Here is a 25,076-nt window from a genome sequence, read left to right as displayed (position 1 = left end):
CCTAGACCCAAGAGACAATAGGCCCTTAGTTCATTCATTAATTCTATTGTCAATATAAGGTGAAGTGCTCAGCTGCTAACCCAAAAGTTGGTGGTTCAAACCCACCAGTCCCTGAATAGGAGGAAGACGCGGAGTCTACTATAAAGATGACAGCCTAGGAAACCCCAGGGGAGCAGTTTTACTCTGTCCTATAGGGTCACCATGAGTCGGAATCCACTCCATGGCCAAGGGTTTTCCCTTTTTTTTTTTTGTCCGCATCTCCCATTGGGCATTAGCATTTTCTCTTCCATTTGGAGAGGCTCTCCACAGTCCCTCCCACTAGGAACCAAGCAACAACTCACTTGAAACCCGCCGCCCGATGACAGGGTCCGTCCTGTGGGGTCCTGTTCCCAGATGAGATCTCTTTCGCCATCAGATTCTTCCTGTTTGCCCTTTCACTGACCTCAGTTAATTTCTCCGTTGTCTATTAAGCCGTCCCCTCAAGGCTGTCCAGAGCTTCCGATTCCTAAAGAGCGGATTCCTCAAGATCTCTTCAATCACATTTCTTCCTTTCCTTTGCAACCTTCTCTATTATATTAACATCAGAACTCATCTATCGGAGCGTGGCCGTTTTTATCCGCAACAAATGCACCACCCACCCAACTGCCAGAAGGGTCTTTCTAAAATGCAACTTGGGTAACATCCTTTTGTCTCCCGCATGTTGCTCTCTTACATTGTCCTGAAAGCACCTCACGGTCTCACTTCCCTTTGGCATTTTGCTTCCCTCTGATTGGAATATTCTCCTCTTCTTTATCCAATGCCACCTCCTCTCAGAAGTCTTCCATGATTACCCTTTTCTACCAACTGAAAGAAATGCTGCTCTGTTACTTCAATAGCACATACGTTCTTTGATTATTTATATACCCCATATTCTAAAATTAGGTCTATATATCACATTCATATGTGTCCCTATTAAACTCCTCTTATGTACAAATATGTCTTCTCCACGGTAAGCAGGATAAGGCTACCTGCATAGCAACCCTGTAAGGGCAGAGTACAACTGCCCCGTAGGCTTTCCAAGACTGTCAACCCTTACGAAGCAGACGGTCGCATCGGTGTGCTATGGAGCAGCTGGTTAGCAGCCAACAGCTGTGCCACCATGGTTCTTTCTTAGGGGTTGGAAATGCTGGCCTTTGTCCTTTTTCAAGATGGAAACTATCCCGTAAGCTTTACATTTGGGCTCCCAGCTTAGCGTCTTCTCAATAACTGTCTACTAAATGGAACTGTCTATCACAGAGTCCCAAATGTCTGGCTCTCGTTATAGACGTTCCCTGCTCTGTTCTCCCCTCTGCCGACATCCATGAGCCATCTCCATTTGTCACCACGCCCTCTCTCATTTACTCATTTCGGTGTCGGGTTATTTTAGTCCTGATTCATGTTTTACAACTTTATTCTCAACTAAAATCCAGCTACTTGTTTCCCATTACAGATGAAATATTGTCACGAAAAGAGACACAGTTTCCAAATAAGACCCCATTTTCTATCAGCAAGAAAGCTTCATGACCCCAGTTTTTAGAACTCTGATTCTGGGGGTTTCTCAGATTTAGAACCCTGATTCTGGATCTCCAGGTTCTGTTATGGAATCTAAAATACCAAAGGGAAAACCCCCCCAAAACAAAGCCACTGCCATCGAGGTGATGCTGACTCACAGAGACCCTGCACTGCGGACGAGAACTGCCCTTTGGGTTTCCAAGGCTGTCCATCTTTACAGGAGCAGGAATCCTCATCTTTCTCCCTTGGAGCAACGGGTGGTTTCGAGCTGCTGACCTTTCAGTTAGCAGCCAACATATAACCACGACACCTACCAGGGCTCTGTGAGAACTGGCCTAACAGTGCTGCTTTCTGTGTTAGATGAGTTCTCTGAGCGACCTCAGAATGCTTCAGGGCCTGTGCTTAACAGTGCCAGGCAATGTTCCCAGGTGTCTTTACCTTGGCCAGTAACTCTCTGGGAAAGTATTTGGGGCTGACATCCTTTCCTTGCAGATCTATTGGATAAGGAGGTGGGTTGTTGGTCAGGATCAGTAAGGTCTTATCTTGGTCATACTCCATGACTTTTAAAATGAAACTTCTGATTTTCCTGTTTCGTTCCAGTAATCTGTTCCGGGCCGAAGGCTTCGAAGGCTCATAGAACCGGGCCTGTGGACAGAAGGTTTCCAGAGAGACAAAGGGATTCAGTCGAGAGAAGATGATGAACCTAGCAGTTGGCTAATCTTTGGCCTCTGTGTGGAAGGAACCCTGATGGTGTTGTGGGTTGTGCCTTGGACTGCTAACTGCAGGTAAGTAGTTCGAACCCACTAGCTGTTCCCACACACTGCCCTACATAGAGAGTAACTATGGTTTGGCAGAGACCAAATGGCGTATGTGTAGCTCTTTGTTTTGGCATGGTGTGGGGCTTGGTAGGGACAGAGGACAGTATGGACACAGCTTGCTCTGAAATTTGTTTCTATGAAAACATCTGAAGCCATCTGTCCCTCTTTCCCACAGATCATTCCTTACAAAGAGACTATGAGAATGGAGAAATACCATGGAAGGGTTTGGGGAATAAACCGAGCAAGATCACGTTGCTCTTCTGGAAAGGCATCACATGGCACCAGTGCAGTGGAGCAAATGGAAGTGGCAGAACTTTCCAGGTGGCTCAAAGGAGGCCTTCTCCAGAATGTTCTGAGGCAGAGTGGAAAATTACCAGGGACCAAATTTCCTTCTTCGGGGTATTCTTTGGGGCTAAGTCAAGTTTAACCTACAGCCTCCCACCCACCAAGATTCCCATGCCACATGACCACATTTGCACGCTAACTAGCCAAGCAAAGCAGGCACACGCCACTTCAGGTGGGGTGGGGGAAGGACGATACACTGAATTTGCTTTTCTGTCAACAAGAGGGAAGGAGGGGATGGCACACCCACCTCATGATAAATATGTTTTTCTCCATTTTTATTTTCTTCAGTTTCAGCTGCAGGGGCTACCCTCTTTCCGGGTTCCCCTCCCACCTCACTCCCACTCTTCCCAGAATGTCTCAGGACTGGTCCCAGAGCAGCAGCTCAGCTTCACACAGTTGCAGTGCCAGGGACACCAGATGTATGCCCCTGGCCCCCTGCACCATGCTGAAACTCTAAATGATATTAGGGAAACACGTTTCCACCTACCAAATGTGGATGGCCACTGTAATAATGAAGGTTCTTTAGAATAAATTTGGATTGCCCAGCACCATCAGGAATCTAGAGACAATAATCAGAATTAGTGGTTTCAAGTCCAGCTGTCTGGGACATTATCCTGTGGCTTGCCTCACCTGATCTCACTGAACACTGGTCTCTAACGTAGATGACAGAAGGGAGGCACTGGGCCTCGGGAAGGAGAGTCACACCCAGGGAGCTGGGTTCTGAGACATCCTTCCCAGGGTCATGACATGCCGGGTAAGGCGGCATCAAAGGGCAGTGGTACCAGGTTAAAGCCTACATGGAGGACATCCTTTAAGGGAAAAGCATGCTACAAAAGGGCAAGAGCTTTCAGGGCTTTGAGTGGCAGGTTGGCCTCCTGGCAACCCTGGCAGCTGACCTGGAAGCAAAATACAGCAGTTCACTTCGCATGTTTGGACAGCTCTGCAGTATATGATTCCTCCTGCCCCACCCACCCCCCGAAATGTTATAAAACTGAACTTTTGGTAATACTCTTTGTCTACCACTTTGAGCTTGAGTTACTGATGGATTCCTGGGCATGAGGGGTGTCATGCCTTGGGGTCAGGGATGCTGAGCCTCTTCTAGCTCCTGCTCCCCAGAACATGCCAGCATTCATGCCTAGCCTTTTGCTCAGCCTTAAGTTACCTAGGGAAGAAGCAAAGGATATCAACACAAGGAGCTCAAAGTTCCCAACTCTATTCTGTGGCCTTGGAATGATCAGGAATCAAAACGGAGGTGGGGAGTGCAGCCTATCTTCGGCTCATGACATCTAAAGGTCGTCCTGTCTCCAAGGACGTGGCATGGTGACCTGAACTCCAAGATGGGGTGCTAAAGACAGAATGTACAGTGAAAGGAAAAATAAGATTAGGTGAATGAAAACGAGGGGATGAGATAAGAATGAGACCGAATGAGGGGGCGGGGTGGGAAGGATAGTCCCAGTAGGGTCAGGAATTGGTGGTTCTTGAGGCTTGGGAGAAGACAAGAGACAATAGAGGAACGCCTCTATACACTCCTGGAGGGACGATGGCATGAGATATGGGGCCAATCTAAAGATGTAGTCCTTTGATTTTTAGTGCCTTTTAGTATCTGAGACAGGAAAGAAAGGAAAAATAAAAGATGCCGGAAGAGACTTTCTCTTAATCCTAGAGTAGCTAAAGCAAATGGAAGAAAGGCTAAAGGGATATTCAAAGAACCGAATAGAAATTTTCAAAGGGCAGCTCGAGAAGACAAAGCCAAATATTAGAATGAAGTGTGCAAAGACCTGGAGTTAGAAAAACAAAAAGAAAGAACACACGCAGCACATCTGAAACAGAAAGGACTAACAAAATAAAGTCAAGCCTTGAGTTACAATACTGAATGAGTCTATGGGCAAGATATTGAATGATGCAGGAAGCATCGAGAGAAGATGGAAAGTATATACTGAGTCTCTGTACCAAAAAGGACTAATCCACATGCCACCATTTCAAGAGGTACCATATGAGCAGGAACCAACGATGCTAAAGGAAGATGTCCAAGCTGCACTAAAAGCATCAGCCAAAAACAAGGCTCCAAGAATCGATGGAATTTCCAATTGAAATGTTTCAACAAGCTGATGGAGCACTGGAAGCAGTCACTCATCTATGCCAGGAAAGTTGGAAGATAATTTACTTGGCCAACTGATTGGAAGAGATCCATATTTATACCCATCCCAAAGAAAAACGACCCAACAGAATGCTTAAACTACAGAACAACATCACTGATATCTCATGCAAGTAAAATTTTGCTGAAGATCATCCAACAAGAGCTGCGGCAATACAATGACCGGGAACTGCCAGAGGTTCGGGCCACACTCAGAAGAGGATGTAGAACAAGGGACAGTATTGCTGATGTCAAATGGATCTTGGCTAAAGCAGAGAATACCGGGAAGGTGATTATTTGTGTTTTATTGGCTATGACCAGGCTGTCAATTGTGTGGATCTTAAACTACGGATAACCTTCCAAAGATTGGAAATTCAAGAACACTTCATTGTGTTCACAAAGAACTTGTACATGGATCAAGAGGCAGTTGTGTGTACAGAACAAGGGCATGATGCATGGTTTAAAATCAGGAAAAGTGTGTGATAGGGTTGTATCCTTTCACGATACTTAATCTGTGTGCTGAGCAAATCATCAGAGAAGCTGGATTATATGAAGAAAAGGGTGGCATCAAGATTGGAGGAAGGCTTATTAACAACCTGCAGTCTGCAGATGACACAACCTTGTCCGCTGAAAGTGAGGACTTGAAGCACTTGCAGATAAAGGTCAAGATTTCAGCCTTCAGTAGGGATTACACCTCAACATAAAAAAGACCCAAATCCTGACAACGGAACCAGTAGGTGACATCATGATCAATGGAGACAAAGTTGAAGTTGTCAAGGATTTTGTCTTGCTTGGATCCACCATCAGTGCTCATGGAAGCGGCAGTCAAGAGATCAAAGATGCATTGCATTAGGTAAATCTGCTACACAGGCCTCTTGAGCATATTGAAAAGCAAGGATGTTACTTTGAGAGCTAAAGTGCACCTGACCCAAGGCATGGTTATTTTCACTTGCCTCATTTGCATGTCGAAGTTGGACAATGAATAAGGAAGACTGAAGAACAATGCATTTGAATTGTGGTGCTGTTGAAGACTATTTAAAATTACACGGACTGCTCACAGGACAGACCGATCAGCTTGGAAGAAGTGTGACCAGAGTGCTCCTCAGAGGCGAGGATGGTAACTCGGAGACTCAGGACTCGCTGTCAGGAGCGGGCACTCTGCAGAAGGACGGCACGCGTGGCAAAGTAGGGACCACGGAGAAGAAGACCCTCGACGAGGTGAAGGGACACAGTGGCTGCGGCAGTGGGATCTGGCAGGGGAACTTCAGCTGTGCAGATCTTGCGGGACTGTGCAGCTAGTGTTCTATTCTTTCGTTCAGTCAGTATTTGATTCTTTTATATAGAGGGTCACTACGAGTTGTAATTACATGTTACCTAACAGGAGTAAAAGTATCTGAGATCTATTTGTAAAAACAAATATATATTATTAAAAGCCTGGTATATATATCCACAGCCAATGTAAGAAAGACCACTCTGGGGAAAGGGAATGAAGCATTTTCCTTTAATTATTTTTTCAGGGGCAAGATCTTGGGGAAAATGTTTTCACTCTTAGATTTTCCTAGGGATTGCACTTCTGCCCCAAATTAGTCTTCCCACAAGACTATCCAAACCGGAGTATGCTTTCAGTTTTGATAGGTTGAATCACATTATCTCTGGTGGGTCAAATATCTCTGGTTGGTCTGGAAAGTCCACTGGAATAGGATGAGCCAAGGAAAGCAGCCAAGATACCCAGGGGGGCTGTGCTGCAAGGGCGGGAAGCAAAGTCTCGGTGAGTTGGGGCTTAACACGCTCTGTCCCTTAAAGTAGGCTTCTAGTTCCTGCATTCTGTTGCTGGCAGGTCACTGTCTTTTCCATGCCTCTCTTTCCCTTTCACCTAACTAATAAATGCATCTTTTTTTCCGCTCACGACATCTTGACCCCTTCTTTTGCTTTCCAGAGAAGATGCGGAGACTCAGCTCATGAAAGGCTCCAAGCATCTCCCAAGAAACACAAGCAGCATTTGCTAATGTTCTTCCATCCTTACCTCCTCCTCACAGACAACCTTCTCCTGTTTCCTCGGTTTGTCTCCCGTTGTCTTTGATTGGCTCTCGGAATGCCTGAAAAAAAGAGGTCGCTCAGCCAGTTGCATCTTCTGATTAAGAAGCTGGACCTTCAGCGTGTTCTCAAACCATTCTCCCTCCCCTCGCCCCCAGCCAAGTTTGAAAAGCTGGCTGAACCCACTACCATCTAGTTGGAATGCACAACCCACCATTCACCCAGGGCTCCTTGAGGGCTGCCTTCGAAGAGGCCCCTTTAGGGACCCCTAATTCAGTGTGCACGATAGGTAACAAGTAGAACTCATCTAGCCTGCTCTCGAGGGGAAAGCAAAACTCCGATAGAACACATGGGATCTTTTTTTGAGACATAATGACAACTGATGAATTCATTTCTTCGTAAAAAGGGTTCATTCAGAGAAGTACTTTTCTGCCTACTCTTCCAAACATGAGAACAGCCCTGTCTTCGCAAATCATTTTAGCTTTCGTTCTTCCTGGAGAAGGGACCCTGATGGCACAGGGTTACCCACCAGTAATTCCCCAGGAGAAAGACGTGCCTGTTTATTCCCAGGCCAGTTCTACTCCCTCCTCTGGGGTCCCTGTGAGTCAGAATCGATTCCACAGCAGCAGCTTTGGCTTTGGGGAATTCTCTAGGAGGGGGCTCTGAGCACACCCCGGGTACAGGCTCACCAACTAACTGAAAGGTTGACTGTTTGAATCCATTCAGGGGCTTGGAAGGGGAGACGTCTGGAAGAGATCAGCCCAGGAAATGCCATGGGGGCGTTTCTACGCTGTCCCATTGGGACGGCATAAGCCTTGGGACTCAACAGCCCCTAACAACAGCAGCTCCTTTGAGAGAGGGACATGTGGAGCTTCACAACTAGATTGCCAAGTTGTCCTGACCATGCTTGTATGAATGGTTCCTTGTCTTCCTAAAGGAGCCCTGGTGACGTAGTGGTTACTAGTTGGGCTGCTAACCACAAGGTTAGTGGTTTGAAACCACCAGCTCCACACATACCCCCCCCCAAGGGAAAAACACAGGCCTTTCTGTTCCTGTAAAGAATTACAGCTCGGAAACCCACAGGGGCAGTTCTACCCTGTCCTGTAGGGTCATGATGAATCAGAAATGACTCAATGGCAGTATCTGATTTGTCTTCCTGCCCACACTTAACAATTTTCTCTCCCTAGGACTAGAATATTAAAAAGCATCTCAACGGCAAACATTTCCCTCCTCAGCTCTTCCACTCACGTACCCATCTCCCCACCCACGTACCAGTTCCTTTTGGAGAGACAAGAGCGGGAGGGGCAGAAGTCACAATATTTAACCACAAAGTATTTTTGATTCACAGATTCTATGAAATCCATTTACTGCCTGAACATAGAGAAAGGCATTCATCAGTGAGATTGGGTTGATGATTAAAATAAATTGCCTGCTTCCTACTTAGAGATAGTTTCATTTCAAAGGTAGGCCAACTCCCAATGAAACTGGACTCTACAAGTATTTGAATGAGACCTGTCCCCTTTGAAAATGAGAGTGGAGACAAAAATAAGAAAAGTAGAAATAGAAAGCTATGTGGTTGGCAGCCAGCTGGATATAGCATGGCGCAAATAATCCCCAATCCAGGATCACATCTCATCCCAGGATGGTTCGCGTTCATTGTTGCCTAGCGACCACCTGCACCATTACCTCGGTCCAGAGGTCTTAAAAATGGCCACATGTAGAGCAGGTGGCGTATGGTGGGTACCCCAAAATAAACTCCCAAGGATTAGCATCATCAAGTTTGTTCTTTATTGATGCATCCTACTACCTTGTTATCTAATAATGATATCATATTGGCAGCGCATTTCAGAGTAGTTTTTAGCATCTGGAAGACAGGATAGAACCTCTTGAAGACTCTCTTGAAGGCAAAGGTAAGGCACAGAACCACATGGAAAGCAGTGCCCCTCTTGGACATCCTGGTGCCATCGACTTGCCAACACTACTCTCGTGGCATGAAACACAGACCAAGATCTGGCCTTCCATCTGGAAACTGTCAGTCAGTGAAAATGTATTTAATGGGGGCATCTGCTTTGTGACTGGCACTATGCAAAGCCCCACGGGCTGAAAAATAAGTTAGCAAAGTGGTATGTATTACTAGTTGGGCAAATAAGGTTACACACATGGCATTTCTCTTCTGACCCATTGCTGGTCACTGTTACGTGGTCCAGTCCAAGGCCAGTATTCACCCAAAGGCCAAACTCTGTGACCTCCAAGAGTCCACGTTCTGCAGGCATTCGGCTCAATCCAGATATCCTTTCCTTAGCACACAGTGTGTGTACAGCCTGGCTCCGACCCTGCATGGGCAACAAGAGATAGATCTGTTGTGGACGCAGACATACAAGACATCATCCCCCTTGCCCTCAAGGAACTAGTGGTTGAGTTGGTAAGGGGGAGGGGAGGAGAAGGGAAATGATTACTAAACAGGAATCACTGGTGACCAACCATGCTAATATATAAGGTCAGTTACATCATCTCTTGGGTGTGTGTGGGGGGGGGCAGGGGGTGTCTCGGTTTCTTCATCTGTACAATGGAAAAAGTGTCAGCAACTGATTTGAAAGTGACTTTCTAACTCCACGGTGTGGTAAGATTTGCTTCCCGAAGACCTGAAGTGAACTCAATTTACACGTGTAGAGATGAGTCAAAACCCCTCTTCCTAAAGGGAGAAATTGTGCAACCAAGATTCTATTTGGGAAGGGTGCTATATCTTTCTGTCCCAAATGTGGCAGCGCGATTCTCAACAAATATAACATTTGTAATAAAAGCTGATTCAGAAAGGCCTCAAATAGCCGATGGTGATAGCTATGATCCTGTGGGAACTCTGAGGACACCAGGGAGAAACACAGGGCTTCCCCCCCCATACAGAATTATAAGCTTGGGAACTCACAGGAGAGCCCTACCTTGCTTTACCGGGTCGCTGCGTGTCAACATCCACTCAAGTACCGGGAGTTCAGTTTGCGTTTGATAGGGGCCACGTGCTTGGTAAAGGAGAGAGAGGGTCCATGGAAAAGAAGGTTCTCATCAAGATAGATTGACGCAGTGGCTGTAACAATAAACGCAAACCTAGTGACCACAGCGAGGGCGGGTGGCCCAGGGCCAGGCAGTGTTTCCTTCTGTTGTTGTTTATGAGCTGGAACTTAACAACAACGTGTCAAAATCCTGTTGATGGGCAAAATCGGGTTTTCTAATGTGAAAAGTGACCCACTGGTTTTAGGACAAGAAGTGGCCATCTCTGTGTTGAGCTCACTTTGCTCCCAGGTCCTTTGAAAAGAAGACCACCTCTAGCAGGATCTGCCCTCACCTTAACTTGGTGACCGATCGCCCCTCTTGTCCACTCTGTAGCCAGCAACTCCTGGCTGGAAGAAAGCTTTCATTGCCATCTTGCCCAAACCCAAGAAGCGCTGGCTAGACCCTGTCGCATGTGAATGGGTAGGTGGGTAGGTAAAAGGCGGCATGGGTTGGCTGCCAGGGAAGGAGTATTTGAAATAATGGCATAACCTCTGTAAACCTCTGTCCACCCAAATACTCCCAGACACCACATGCACACACACAAGTAAGTCAAAGATGGTATTTACAACAGAGCTGATCCAATAAGATTGCACACCTGGCATGTCTCTTCTGACTCACTGCTGTCCTCAATCCTATCTGTGAAGCTTCGGTAAGATCACAGTTAGGTCGGATCACAATTCCTAGTTCCACTCCATTCTGTTTTGGAGTATTCACCCAAAAACTCTCCCATGAGAGCTCAGACCCACTGTTGGCCCATCAATTCTGACTCGCAGCGACCCTGTAAGTCTGCGCAGGACTGCCCCTTTGGATTTATGCAGCTGTACATCTTCACAGGAGCAGAAAGCCTCCTCTTTCGCCCAGGCAGCTGCTGGTGGGTTCAAACTGCTGACCTAGCAGTTAGGAGACTGACACCAAGCCACTGTGGCCACCAGGGCTCCTACAAAAGAAATCCTGGCACAGCGCAAAGCTCCATCCGCGTGTAATACATGTGCCACCTGACAGAGAGGGTCGGCAGCCCACTGGGTGGGGGTGGGGCTGGGGAATAACGGAGGGGGGCAGGGGAACTGACAACCTCTACTTCCTTATGACTTTCAAGTTCATCTTAGGACCCCATTTAAGATGAACTTAGCAACCACCACACCCATCACCCTCATGAATTACTTGGTTGAGAGCTTGATAGACTATTCCATGAGCCTCCCTCAGGAAAGAAAAGAAAGAGAGTTAGATGAGACTACAAGACCCCAATGTCCCCCTTCTTCCCATACCCTGAGGGTCTGAAAGAACAAATCCTGTCACATTTTCAGTTTGTATTTCAGAGGAAAATGAGATCCCCCTCCCCCCCAAAGCCTTTAATTCAATAGTTAAAAAGGTGATTGGATGAAGAGAAAAGCAGTTAGTAGGGCTCAGACAGCAAACTTAAAGGAGTCACCATCTTTTATTTCACTTTCTCTTTCCACTCAACTATGGGCATCCATAGAGCAGGCCTGGAGCCTTGGTGGTGTAGTGGCTATGAGCTGGACCGGGGTCTGCATGGTCGGCAGTTCCAAACCACCAGCAGCTCTTTGGGAGAAAGACTGGGTTTTCTACTCCATAAAGGGTTACAGCCTCAGAAGCCCACTGGGGGTTGCTATGAGTCCACACTAACTTGGTGGCAGCGAGTTCTAGAGCAGGCCTGAGGAAGGGAAGAGCGGATACATATATTGGGGGACAGAGGAGGGTGGCCACACTGACATGGACAACTAAAATGGTGAATGAAATTCGATGATGTGGAAGCACCATTGACCTTCTCAGTGAGAAGAGAGACCAGTGAGGTGGGCAGTGGGGGAAATGTTTCTTCCTAAGGGATGAAGCTTAAACTATAGCTTGAGCTGGGTCTTGCAGGATGGTGTGTGAAGTGGTCTGACTGGGCACCTGGTATTTGTAGTGTTTTGTGTGGGGGATGTTGAGTGGGAAGAAACTCTGGTGAAACCCTTGGCTCTTCACTGAGAGGTTGGCAGTTCGAGTCCACCAGCCGTCCCTCGGGAGAAAGGTGTGGCAGTCTATGCTCATAAAGATTGCAACCTTGGAAACGTAGGGAAAGTTCTCTGTCCTATAGGGTTGCTATGAGCTGGTACAAACTCAATGGCAGCAGATTTGGTTTGGAGCCAGAAGTAAACTCGAGCAGCTTATGGGAATTCTCCATAATAAAGTTGCTACTGATTAGCCCAGTTCCACAAAGCCCCCTGACGGGAGGCAAGTCCTGTGAGATTGATAGATGACTGTCTAAGGTTTATATCTAGTTTTCCCGTCTACACCAGTGGTTCTCAACCTTCCTCATGCCATGACCCTTTCATACAGTTCCTCATGTGGTGATGACCCCCCCCCCAACCATTAAATTATTTTCTTTGCTACTTCCTAACTGTCATTTTGCTACTGTGATGAATCGGACGACCCCTGTGAAAAGGCCCCTCAACCCCCAAAGGGGTCGTGACCCACAGTTTGAGATCTGCTGGTCTACACAAAGCCCCTAAAGATGATTGCTTATAGCATTTATAACAAGACCAAGCCAAATCCTGAAAGTTCTATTCCAGGAACATCAACTGATGAGTTTTCCACCCTCTTCTCACCTTTAATATTTCTGGAAGGATGAGTCCCGTTCATGAATACATTGCAATCCAAATGAAAGGAGCCATCAAATCGGGAGGTCCAAGTCTCGCGTTGTCTGTCTGTAGCCCACGGTGGGAGGGGAAAAATCAACAAAAAATACACTCAAAGGAAGAATGGACCGATCTGGTGTTCGATACCGTTAAAGACATCAGGGAATCCACCATTATTCAGGGAGGAAGAGGAAAGTGGTCAGTATGGAAACCTTGATCTTGACACTGTCTTAATCATTCTTTTCTTCACTCTGGAAGAGAAGAGGTGGTTTGTGATGGTCGAGCAATCTAGAATGTTGGCGGATTCTATATTAGAAGCAGGCACCAGAAGACAGACCCCAAGCACAAAAGTCAAACTGGTATTGGACGAGCTAGGGCACTCTAGGAGACATGCGCAGAGAGCAGTGAGGACCCGGGGGGAGGACCAGCGCCAGGGGATGGAGGAACCACTTTCTTCTCCGTGATTATGAAAATAGAAAATTCTACCCTTCTAGTTCATCCCGGTGGTCTGCGGGTTGGCCTTATGAAAGGTCCTCAGGGGGAACAAATGGTTTGGGTTCCACTGCTGACCTCAAGGTTGGTGGCACTGAGGACGAAGAGTCTACCTGCTTCTGGAAAGATTGCAACCACGAGAACCGTCTGAAGCCATCCTGCTCCAGGGTCGCCAGGAGCCGGAATCAACCGCTTCGCCACAGTAGCTGCTAACAGCCCGCCCTCCAGCAGCATTGGTCTGGTAGCATCCACCCTTCCTTCCTTCTGCCATGAAAATGTTGGGGTTTATAGTACTGAGCAAGAGTCATGCATCCTGGTTTTACCTCTTGCTTTTACAAACTGCCTGTGCACCACGAGTTAGCACTAAATCATGCTAGCGCCTCTCTCTCTCTCTCTCTGTCAGGGAGAGGTCTGTCATTTATGACTGACGAGATCAGGGTCCCCAGGGGGCACACACAGTTAAGCACTTGACTGCTAATCAAATGAAGTCCCGTGGACTGCTAAGGACACACCGATCTGCGTTGGAAGAAATATGGCCAGGGGGCTCCTTAGAGGCGTGGACGGCAAGACTTTGTCTCACGTACTTTGGACATGTTGTCAGGAGAGACCAGTCCTGGAGAAGGGCATCGTGGTTAGTGAAGAGGAAGGGCCGTGAAACAAAGGAAGGCCCTCAGGAGATGGAGTGGCACAGTTGGCTGCGTGGATAGGCTCGGGCACAGGAGCAATTGTGAGGATGGCGCAAGACCGTGCGATGTGTCATTCTGTTGTGCATAAGGTTGCTATCGGTTGGAAGGGACTCAATGCTCACCGGCACCTACCAACATCACCAACAACAACTAATCAAAAGGTTCAACCCTGCGATGCCACTGAAGAAAAGACATAACAGGAGGGGGATACGCATGCTGTAGATGAATCAACCATTTGCAATCAAGAGGGCAGCAATTACATCAGGACAGCAGTCAAGAGAGCTGGAAACGGGAAACACAGGGAAGAAGTAGGATGGGCGCGGTGACACGGTGGGGACAGGAATCTGTGAGATGGAACAAGTGCATATGAACTGTCGAATGGAAACAGATCTGTCTCTACATCTTTGCTCGATGCACAATAAGAGTTAGTCAAAGGAGAGGCGTCAAGATGCCATGTCAAGATGCCATCCGGGCAGAATGACCCGCACGGCGCACGGCGCGCCTGCTGCCAGACCAGAAAGTTAAGAGGCATGGGAAGCTAGCCCGAGGAGAAAGCAGCTGGACTGATGGCCCAGAGGGACTTGGGGGAGAAGAAAGCGGGGGAAGGGAGCGGTGAGCAGACAACGCCATAGACAGGAGAACAACTAGGGAATTAAAAACAAGGACGTAGAGATTGTAGGGGGTGGAGCAGCAGCAATCTAGCTGAGAGGAATCACTAAGAGGCAGAAGAAGGGCGAGCGTGATGGTGGGGCAGGAGGAAGGTGAAAGGAAACAGAGGAATGATCTAGGAAGCAAAGATACCGATAGAGGCATACACATAGGTGTGTACATGTTAATACATTCATTCATAGCAATAGAGATGTTGGCCCATGTATGGCAACACACTGAGGTTGTGGCTGGACTTTGGGACTCTACTCAAGCCCTTCCTCAATGTAAGAACACTTTGTTCTAACAACCTGGCATTCTGTGATGCTCACCCTCCTGGCACAATTGCTGAAGACAAAATGAGTGCATAAGTAAATGTCGTGAAGAAAGCAGATGATGCCCAGGTCTTAAAGGCTTGAAATTAAACAAGCAGCCCTCTAGCAGAGAAGCAACAAGCCCACATGGAGAAAGCACACCAGCCTGTGCAATCACGAGGTGTCACTGGGACCAGATTAGAGGCATCAGAAGACCCAAAACAAACAAATTATTGAGAGTGAGGGGGGTTGGAACAGAGATCCAAAGCCCATCTGTAGACAATGGAACATCCCCTCAGAGAGAGGTCACAGGGAAGGGATGAGTCAATCTGGGTGCAATAATGCACCGATTAAACACACAATACTCCTCTGGTTCCTTGAGGCTTCCTCACCCCCCACTATCATGACCCCAGTGCTGCCTTTCGCTGCAGGCTAAACCGGAGCATGTGCAGAGGCACAGATAAGCCATAAGAGCCCACAACACATGGAATCCAGCAACAGGAATTGGAGTAGCAACACCAGAAGGGCAGGGGGAAGGTGAAGAGAGGAAGCCAGGAAGGGGGAACTGATTGCGATGATCTATACATAACCGCCCACCCCCCCTGCCAGGGGGACAAACAACAGAAACCGTGGGGGGAAGGGAGACAGTGGTTGGTATAATATATGAAAATAATTCTAATTTATCAAGGGGCCACGAGGGTGGGGGGAAGGGAAGGGGAGAAAAAGAGAGGCTGACACCAAGGACTCAATAGAAAGTAAATGTTTAGAAAATAACGATGGCAATGTATGTACAAATGTGCTTGATACAATGGATGTATGGATTGTTACCATACCTGTAAGAGCCCCCAATAAAATGTTTTAAAAAAAGAATAAAGGATGTATAAATTACCAAGGATTCATGAAGGAGGGAGAAGCGGGGAGGGAGGGGGAAAAATAATAAAGCCCCCAAAAAAGTTAGCTTAAAAACAAATCATAGGCTTGAAGCTTCTAGGGAGCAGCTCCCCCTTGCAACACATGGCTCTCCATTAGACGGGGTCAACTTGACAGCAACTGGTTGGTTTGAGGTCTGCCTTTCCAGTTCTGAGTCACATATTGGGAAGCCTGGTTTGGTTCGCTACCATCCTCCACCTTCATCACAGCTTCTCACAACAATCTGATACTGCGATCTGATTCTTACATGTTCTTAGTAATTGCTCCAGAACCCACACGGGAAGAGAGGTGGTTCAAACCTCCCGGAGTTCCACCTCCTGTGGGCAGGGAGAGGAGCCCTGGGGGAGCCTGGGCAAAGGGCTCAGCTGCTCATTGAAAAGTTGGTGGCTCCACTCTACCGGCTACTGTGTGATCTGTGATCAGAATGGACAGTGACCAGGCAAAGGGACCCCAGAAAATGCCTTGGGCCTGGAGATGTCCACACAGCCGCCATCTGGAAGTCTCACACATGGTGGGATGAGACATGAAGCAGAAATGTCTGTGCTTTCCCGTTCAGGCACCTCCCCACACCCACGAATCCTGGCTATTTCGCTTGACTTCTGAGCGCCTTTCCCCCAGTTTACCTGGCAGAACCCAAGAACAAAGGCGATGAAATCTGTCAGCTTTGAAGCCCCAGGACCCAATCATATGGCAGAATGAGGTATAGAGTAGAGCGATCAGTTCAGACACCTTTTCTCCAAGAAAGAAGCCACCCGTGAATGGTACAGAGTCCTGCCCCAATTGTGGGAGACGTAGTAGCATGACTGAGTCACAAGGGAGCGTCACAATGGAGCCCACCCACCCAAGGTGCATACCGGGCCACCTGCCCTGGTATATTGGCACCTGGGTGTGGCACAAATCAAGAAGCTTCTCTTCCTTTTCTAGTCTTTGTATTTCCTCTGCCCTCCCACGCCCTCCAAGTCACACTGGTCTCTATATGGGTTCGTTGTCAGCATCTGAAATGTAGGATCAGGCACAATTACACCAAAGTGGGCTTCTTTTGTATCCTCTCTTTTCAGATCAAGCTACCTTGTGAGTTTTAATGATGGCTAAAGCTTTCAAAGCATCGGTGTGAATAGCGTTAGGGTGGTGGAGAGAGAGAAGGGGGAAAGAGAGCCTGGCTCTGAGGGAAGTTTCTTTCCCACGGGTTTCCCCCCAGGAGGACACTCATGGTGTCATTCCATCTGCCATTCTGAGATGGAAAATACAATGTCGGCATCCCTTGCTCGTGGGTTTTCTACGAAACAACAACACCACCACCATCAAATCCACCCAGTGATCCCATAGGAGAAAGATCTGCTTCTGTAAGACTAGAGCTAGTCAGGACGGGGGATTCCAAGGTCCACTGACATAACACAGACCACCAAGACAACGTTCTATGTACTACTGTGGTGGGTAGCCACTTGGAGTCTTAAAAGCTCCCGAGTAGTCATCTAGATGCAACGATTGGTAATGAATATTGAAGGACACATGGACACGATGAGTCCAATGAGCCAACAGACCATAGGAACCCCAGTCTATGACTCAGACACCAGAAGAACTAGATGGTGCCCAGCTACTGCTACCGACTGCTCTGAAAGGGATCACCTTAGACAGCAGTTTTCAACCTGTGGGTCGAGAGCCCTTTGGAGGTCGAATGACCCTTGCACAGGGGTCGCCCGATTCATCACAGGAGCAAAATGACAGTGATGAAGTAGCAATGGAAATAATGTTATGGTTGGGGGGGTCACCACCACATGAGGAACTGTGTTAAAGGATCGTGGCACGAGGAAGGTTGAGAACCACTGCCTTAGAATCAACCATTTGAAACCATAAGGGCAGCCTTCCACCAAGGTCAAGTTGAGAAGGGCTAGGAAAGCATGAGGATAGAGATAGGAACCCGGGGAGGAAGTGGGATAAGTGATGCTGCATCATGGGAATTGCAAAAAAATAGTTAAAAGGGGGGAGACGAGAAAAACGATGTGCACCCATCGTAGAAATGAAAACAACTGATCTGCTCCGGAAACCATTCAATTCCCAAGAAAAAGTTTTTTGGTTTTTTAAGATACTCTGTCACACGGGGTCGCTATGAGTCCGCTTCAACTCGGTGGCACCCAGCTGTCCTCAAACGTGTCTATGTGCTACCTCTCTCCCTCTACAATGTGTGCTACAGTGTGCCGAAGACGCACTCACACGCCTGCTTCCCCACTCTGTCCCCAGTGCCTGGGACAACCGTGCTTGGCACACTCACAAGGAATACTTGTTGATTGACTGAGCGCGTAAAACCTCAACTGGAAAAGGGTACGTTTCCGTGAAGCACCTGTGAGAGTTCATGAATTAATTCATTTCTTTTAGGGCTAAGCGTTGGGGGTGGAACGAGATAGCCACCCCAAACAGTCTGCCTTTTTAGCTTGTTCTTAAACAAGAAATTCTAGACCCGAGGAGAAATCCGGGTGGGAAACAATTCAAAGACTTTGTATGGTTTATTCACCGCCTCTGCGCTCTCACTGCCCTGGCATGCCCATTAATTGCGGCCCGGTCACATCTGTGACTGCCATAGCAACATAGCAATGCCTGAATGAGGAGAATGAACGCCTCTTCTTACAAGGAGAATCAAATCGTGCCAACCTACAGGCTGAACATTCACTATGGTGAGCTCACCCCTGGAATGCATTTACTTACGGAATCAGCTAACCCAGAAACAGTGGGAGTGGGTGGGTAGGGGGGCGGGCAGCAGACAGGCCCAATCTACTAGGTGTTTCAAATGAACAAAGAACTATGAGTGGAGAATGTTAGCTTTAGAAACGACAGAAGGCAAACCAGGGCCGTATCAGCTGATAGAGAGGCTGCTACTTAGGGGAAAGACAGGCGATCTGAAATGTCAAAACTACTCTTTTACCAAGAGAAAAAGGAGTGTCCTTCCAGTTTTATATTCGCACCTAAGGGCCTTGACAGTTGAGGACTTCCATTGCAGACACCGTCCACCACAGACATTCTGAAGGCAGAGGAAAGGAGTCATATGAGGGAGCTCTTAGAACTTCACCCCAAGAAAGAGCCTGGGTCTAAATTATTAAAAGTCGCCCTCTGATGGAGACAGCTAGAAAGTCCTTCATAAGAATAATTGGGGCACCCTCCTTAGAGGGCTGCCCAAGGTGGTCGTGGAAAACGTTGCTCGGTTGGAGAGAAGGGGTCAGAAAAGTGCTGAGAGGTTCCGCTGGCACATGGCGCGTTCCAGGCTGGCACAGGCCTGCAGGTGGAGGGGCGTGCCCGGCACCTGCCACGAGGACACCTTCAGCTCGTGTCTGCAAATAGGACTTGAAAGAAACAGGATTCACTTAATGAGTCGGCGAGCAGGGGCAACAGAATGAGTCCAGAGCATAATGGGGCAGGGGTGGGGGGTGGGGGCTGACCTGCTCACCCCGCCACACACACACACCTTTTTTTCCCCCTGAAATAATATGGCTTCTCCCTAAAGTTTATGAAGGCAAAAACAATTTCCCCACCCATTGTTGACTCCGCTCATTGCGATCCTACTTGGGTTTCCGGCATCTTTCTAGGAGCAGGGAGCCTCCTCTTTCTCCGTAGCAGTGGCTGGTGGGCTTGATCCACCGGCCCGTGGCGGGCAGTCCAAGGCTTACTGGACAGCACCACCAGAGTGCCTTTAAATGCAACTTAGCCTTGTAGTATTGTCTTCTCACAAAATCCACCACATTCTCCATGTCAGAAGCAGATGCTTACCACCACGCCTTGGCCTGCAGTTAATTGAGCACCAGGGCTTTGTTCTGTGGCTCATTCAAGGCACATGAGTTGGGGCTGCCTCCACAGCCACACACCGCCACAGCAGGGTGATGGCTGGACCGGTATTTCCAGGTGATTCCTAGTGGCCCGATGTTCACTTCTTTTTATTTCCTCTCTCCATCTCTCTGAGCTTTGCATGGGTAAGTAGCTTTGTGCCGCAGGAAGAAGGGCTTCTACATCTACCATGGTCCCAGTTGCACTAGAAGCTAAAACTACATCCCAGCCACAAACCAAAAAGCCCCACAAAACCCACTGTCACTGAGTGGATTCTGATCCACAGCCACCCTAGGGGACGGAGTGGAACTACATCTGTAGGCTTTCCAAGCCGTGAGATCCTCTGGAGGTGCGGTCCCTTAAGAGCTGAACTGCTAACTGCCCGGTTGGTGGCTCCTCCCTACCAGCCGCTCTGCGGGACAGACTGAGGCTGTCCGCTCCCATGGAGATTTGCAGTCTGGGAAACCCTATGCAGGGTCGGTGATGAGTCGTCATTGGCTCAGCGGCAAGGGGTTTGGGTTTGGGGGTTAATCTTGATGAGAGAAGGGGAGTAAGACTGGGCAACTCCTTGGAAGATCAGCTGTTTGAATCACCAGCTGCTCCCCTGGAGAAAGATGGGTCGTCTGCTTCCATGAAGGCTGGTGACACCCTTAGAAACTCCGTGGGATCGTTCTCCGTCCTCTTGAGTGGCTATCAGTTAGAATCCACGTAGCGTTTGGGCTTGGAATATTTGTGGGGGCCGAGCGCTACATCTTTCTCCCTCAGAGAGGCCGGTTTCTTCCCAGCAAGGACCTTTCGCTTAACAGCACGTCACCCCCGTGTGCCACAAGGGCTTCCACCACTGAGAACAGGAGGGGACAGTAGTGACTGCTTGGTCTTAAGCGGGAGCCTTTGGGGGAAGAGTAGATAAAATGTGTAGGTGTCTAATGTCTTAGAGAAGAATCTCCACTCCTTGGGTGGAAAATGATTTTTCCCTCCCTGAGCGAGTGCTATTATCTCCTTCTCTCTCGAAACGGCCTTTGCTATCGATTCCAGAATCTTCCAGAGCTTTCACCTATTAGCACAGTCATTTTCAGTTCTTAAGACTCCTCGCTGTTCACTTCACAACTTAAATCTGGCATACACGTTTAACGCCCCTCCCAGGCTCCTGATTTACCCTCATTCCCGGTGGCATGGAGTGGGCCGTCGATGGCTGGTCGCCTTCTCCCCTGCCGTGTCCCTCCGATGCTCGGGAGGAGGGATACCGAAGGCAGGAGCCTTCTTCTGGGGTGGAGAGGTGAAGGTTCTCTTTGGATCATTGTCTCTGGGCACAGTGTGCGCACAGGGGTGGTTTCCACAGTGCCCACCGATAGCACTCAATCTTGGGCAGCTCTCTGCCTGGCAAACTCCAAACTCTTTTATGTGTGTGAGTCTTTGCCCACTGTGGGAACCCCAGCCTGCGGGTTGCCTTCAGTCTCACTCACCTGTGCAGCCGATGCTCGGACCAACAGAGGTTTTGAGCCTCTTTCTCCCATAACCTGGCTGAGGAGGCAGTCAGCAGTGTCTTTCTTGTGAGCCCGCGCCACACCACCCTGTCCGTTCTTCTCTCCTGCTCTCGAAGCACAGGGAGGGCCTGGAGCCATGTGGTGAAGAATCCCTACTGCCAGGCTCCCTTGAAGTGCAGGAGTCCTGTGGACACCCATCCTGTGACAGCATCTCTGTCTTAAAGCCAGTCTTTCTCTTTGTGTGAGGCAGGCTCTTAAATTAGCTGAAACGTGGAGGTCTCACTTCATAAGGAATGCAATGCAATTTCTTTCATGAAAAACTAAACAAGGCCAAGTCTGGGCTCAGGTGGGCCATGCCGTGTTGGGTGGGATCACGTGATCTCAGGTTCCGCCTCCTGAGACCCAGCTCAGTGTCATTCTTGTAGCATTTTCACCTGCCGTGAAGGCCCTGACCTTTGGATTTTAAAGCCTGGCCAATCGGATAACCTCAACATTCACCTTGAGAACAAACTGGCCTCACTCTGGTAAACCTGGCTCTGTTTTAGGGGGAAACTCCAGGGTGTGTGCTACACCTGAACAGAGTCTTTCACCTGGGCCCAACACACGCTGTGGCTGCCATCAGTACCTGACAGGTGCCAGGAGACCTGATCTCATACTTCGCTTCCTCTGTGGGGGAGGCTGCTTATGCCCGGGCTGCAATGACCCATTTCAAAACATTCCCTCTGTCTACCTGGCCGAGCATTTCTGACGGGACACCTGGAGTGGGCTTTTCCAATGGCGTTGAGTGGATGTGACTCTGAGTGAGCCCGTGGCTGTCAGAGTAGAACTGTGCTCCATTAGGTTCTCAGGGTTGATTTTTGGAGGGGAGTGGATTGCCAGGCCTTTCTTCCACAGTGCTCCTGGTTGTATTCGAACCATCTACCTTTCGGTCTGCAGTGGAGGAACTCAACTGTTTGTATCACCCGAGGAATCCTCAAAATGATACATGACCCTCTAAATTTGACGGGAGGAATAACACACGATCTCTGCAGCACAGCCACCTTTGCCCAGCTGCCCAGGGACTTGCCTTAGCCCACCCAGGCAGCTCCTCTGGGGTCTCTGCCTGAGCCTTCTAGGGACATCTGGCAACTTTCAGGATAGCCCAGATTAAAGCATCTTGCCCACCAATATGAGGATGGCTGAGCCCCAGTCAGGCAGGCTCTTGCTTAGTCAGCCTGTGGGTTATCCTCAGACCCGGGCCATTTACAAAGTCAGAGAATCGGCGTGTCCTCTAGTTAAGTTTATTCTGAGCTGGTGGGAACTTCTTGATTAAGGTCTGCCATCACTCAGTCTCTCGTTTCTTTTTGAAGATTGCCCATTATTGTTGGAGATAGTGACTCAGGGGCTATGAGTGTAACCTGCCTTTTACGTTCTGAGGTTGATCACTCTATGATGATTCAGGAAACACATGAAAAAGTCAATATGTATGCATGTGTGTGTGTGTGTGTGTGTGATGAGATAAATGGTTAACAATGGAAGGATCGTTGTGAAAGCTAATGACAAGTGTGTGTACTTTTCTTGCAACTTTTCTGTCCGTCTAAATTTATAGGGCAATAAAGTGTCTACGAAATATAAGCACACATGTAAAGTCGGATTGAGACACCTCAAAGAAGCTGGTGGTTATCTCGAGAATAGGAGATGACAAGAGCCTTTGTTCTTTCCATTGGTTTATCTGCATTTCCCAGTGCTCCACAAAGGACGTGCTACCTTTGCTGCGGAATACAGACAGAAGAGGATTAAAATCAAGAAATGGGGAAAACCCAGTGCTTTTCAAGGGTGAAACTGTTGGCCATTATAACCACTTGGCAGTTATTGCTCTTCTTAGGAAATGCACCCTAGATTTCCTGTATGTGTGGTCTAGATCTCCCAGTGTGAGTGAGTGGAAAGTGCTTTGTTCTGTGGTCAAAACCAACACCACGCTCACTGCCACCGAGTCCATTCCAACTCATAGACACCCTGTAGAACAGAGGTGAGCTGCCCCTGTAGGTTTCCAAGACTGCAAATCTTTAAGGGAGTAGAAAGTCTCATCTTTCTCCTGAGGAGTGACTGGTGGTTTCAAACCACTGACCTTACAGCCCCAAGGCAAGTCCTCTCTCAAGATTCCAGTATCAGTGATGTGTTGCTGGATCTCTGGAAATGCCCTTCTTGATGTACTCCTGCTTTGTTCTGTTCTTCGTCAACACCAGATGTCTGATCTAGTCTACAGAGGCTCCTCTTCTCTGGCTTCCAGCTAGTTTTGGCCAGTGGTGAGCAAGTAACAGGAGAGCTTGCGAGGGAGGTGAGGGAGGCTAGGTACTTTTCTTTCCTGCCTTTCTCCTGGCAGGCTTCCTACAAGCTGGCTTCCATCCCTCAACTGAAGGACCTTGCACCTGCCAGTGACCTTCTCCAACCAGCTGTCTCTCTCTTGGGGCTCTTGTAGCCAACACCCTGTCCCCGTCCTTCAAGTCTACGAGTGGCAGGGGAGCCTAAGTTCCTAGCCAGAATACTGAATGATCCCTTGGTTGGCCACTATCCATGCCTTTGAAAATGGTGACTTGATTAACCTCTCCTCTGTTTATCCAAAGAAGCCCTGCTGGTGCAGTGGGCTATGCATTGGACTGCTAGCCTAAAGATTGGCAGTTCTAGCCCACCAGCCCCTCCTAGGGAGAAGGATGAGCCTGTCTGCTCCCATAAAGACTTTCTGCTTCAGAAACCCTCTGGCACAGTTCAACACTATCCTCGATGACAGGGAGTGTGGCTTGGTTTGGGGTTGTTTACCTACCTTGAGTATATCGTAGGGTTCTTGCTGGGACCCCCCAAGTGACACGGCAATGCCTGAGGCCTGGTAGATTTCAAGGAAAATTCAGCAACTGTGCCAGATGGTCACATGTGACTCCATCCAAACACCAAGCCACCGTTGCTGGGTCGGTTCTGACTCAGAGGCCCTACAGGACAAAGCAGAAACGCCCCTGCGGGATTCAGAGGCCGACGGCTCCACACAAACAGACGGCCACATCGATCTCCCGTGAGCAACTGAGCGTTGGGCTCTAGTTGAGTACTGTAACCACTGCGTGACCAGGGCTCCTTCCAGATGACTGGCCTCTTAGGAAGATACCACTGCTGTACAAGGTCTCTAACTCGGCTCACAGAGAACATCCAGGGCGAATGTTTGCTGCCCTTGGCATGGCATGGCATAGCCAGTGCTTGCTCTCCACTGTACTCATCGTCAGAATCACTCTACCCCACAGTGCTCGCTGCAGCACACGGTCCACAGATTTAACCAGGGTTTCTTTAGTCCAGGGCTTCCAAGTTCAACCTCTTACTGAGATGTTGTCCACTGCAGATGCACGGAGTCAGACTCTACATTGCCACAAGATCTCCTGGGTGATGTGGGGTGGAAATGTTAAGTCGGACTGGAACGAACCTGTCCGAAGCCCTGCTTTCAGTCCCCGGAGCCCTACGACTTGGTACGACAAGACCCGTTCCTCTTTGGTTCCTCCTCTCTCAGATCTTCCAGCAGCGCTGTGCTGCTGCTGTGCTTGCCCAGAACCCATTTAAAGGCACTGGCCACCCCCCCAAGCTCTTAGGACCCTTTCTGATATTTGGGCACTGCACTGTCTGGGTCCATGTGACTTTCCCCCGAAGGTACTCTTTTCCAAGAAGGAGACCCACTGTCTTGTCAACCTGTTCAGAAATCTGCATCTCCAGGACATCGAACTGGTCACCCACCAGCTCTACTGGGGCTCCCGTGTGTGGAGACAGCACGGAGCAGGAAGTGCTCATGTCGGTACTGCAGTCTCTCCCAGGAGTGCTAGGAAACCTCACTTCATTGAGTATCTGCGGTCACCTTCATTGCTGTTGCTGACCCTGCTCAGGACAACCGTGCAGATGAGCCATAGGCTGTGCCCTTTGGGAAGGGGTGTTCTCCAGGGGACTAGTCCTGGGTGGCATAGTGGGTTACCAGTTGGGCTAACTGCAAGGTTCGCAGTTCAAAACCACCAGCTGCTCCAGGAGAGAATGGTGAGGCTTCCTGCTCCCCTAGAGAGTGACAGTCGCGGACGCCCACAGGGACAGTGCTACCCTGTCCTATAGGGTTGCTATGAATCAGAACTGACTTGATGGCAGTGAATGAATGAGCCCGAGATCTTCCAAGGT

At 48.7% G+C, this 25,076-nt stretch overlaps 1 protein-coding gene across 1 annotated transcript in view; it reads right to left on the bottom strand.

Moving 5' to 3' along the window:
* The window catches only part of TSGA13 (testis specific 13), a 31,767-nt gene extending 7,063 nt beyond the window's left edge, over positions 1-24,704 (bottom strand). The window contains exons 1-3 of the mRNA XM_004707886.1: positions 24,594-24,704; positions 3,181-3,252; positions 1,969-2,175 (exon numbers count right to left, since the gene is read on the bottom strand). Coding sequence (XP_004707943.1) covers positions 1,969-2,175; positions 3,181-3,252; positions 24,594-24,704 — 390 coding nt within the window. The remainder of the gene's footprint in view (positions 1-1,968; positions 2,176-3,180; positions 3,253-24,593) is intronic.
* Positions 24,705-25,076: the final 372 nt, after the last annotated feature.

Source organism: Echinops telfairi, unplaced genomic scaffold (assembly GCF_000313985.2).
Source record: "Echinops telfairi isolate 266 unplaced genomic scaffold, ASM31398v2 ScPeMD7_23;HRSCAF=83, whole genome shotgun sequence".
NCBI lineage: Eukaryota > Metazoa > Chordata > Mammalia > Afrosoricida > Tenrecidae > Echinops > Echinops telfairi.
This window is presented reverse-complemented; position numbering and strand designations above follow the sequence as displayed.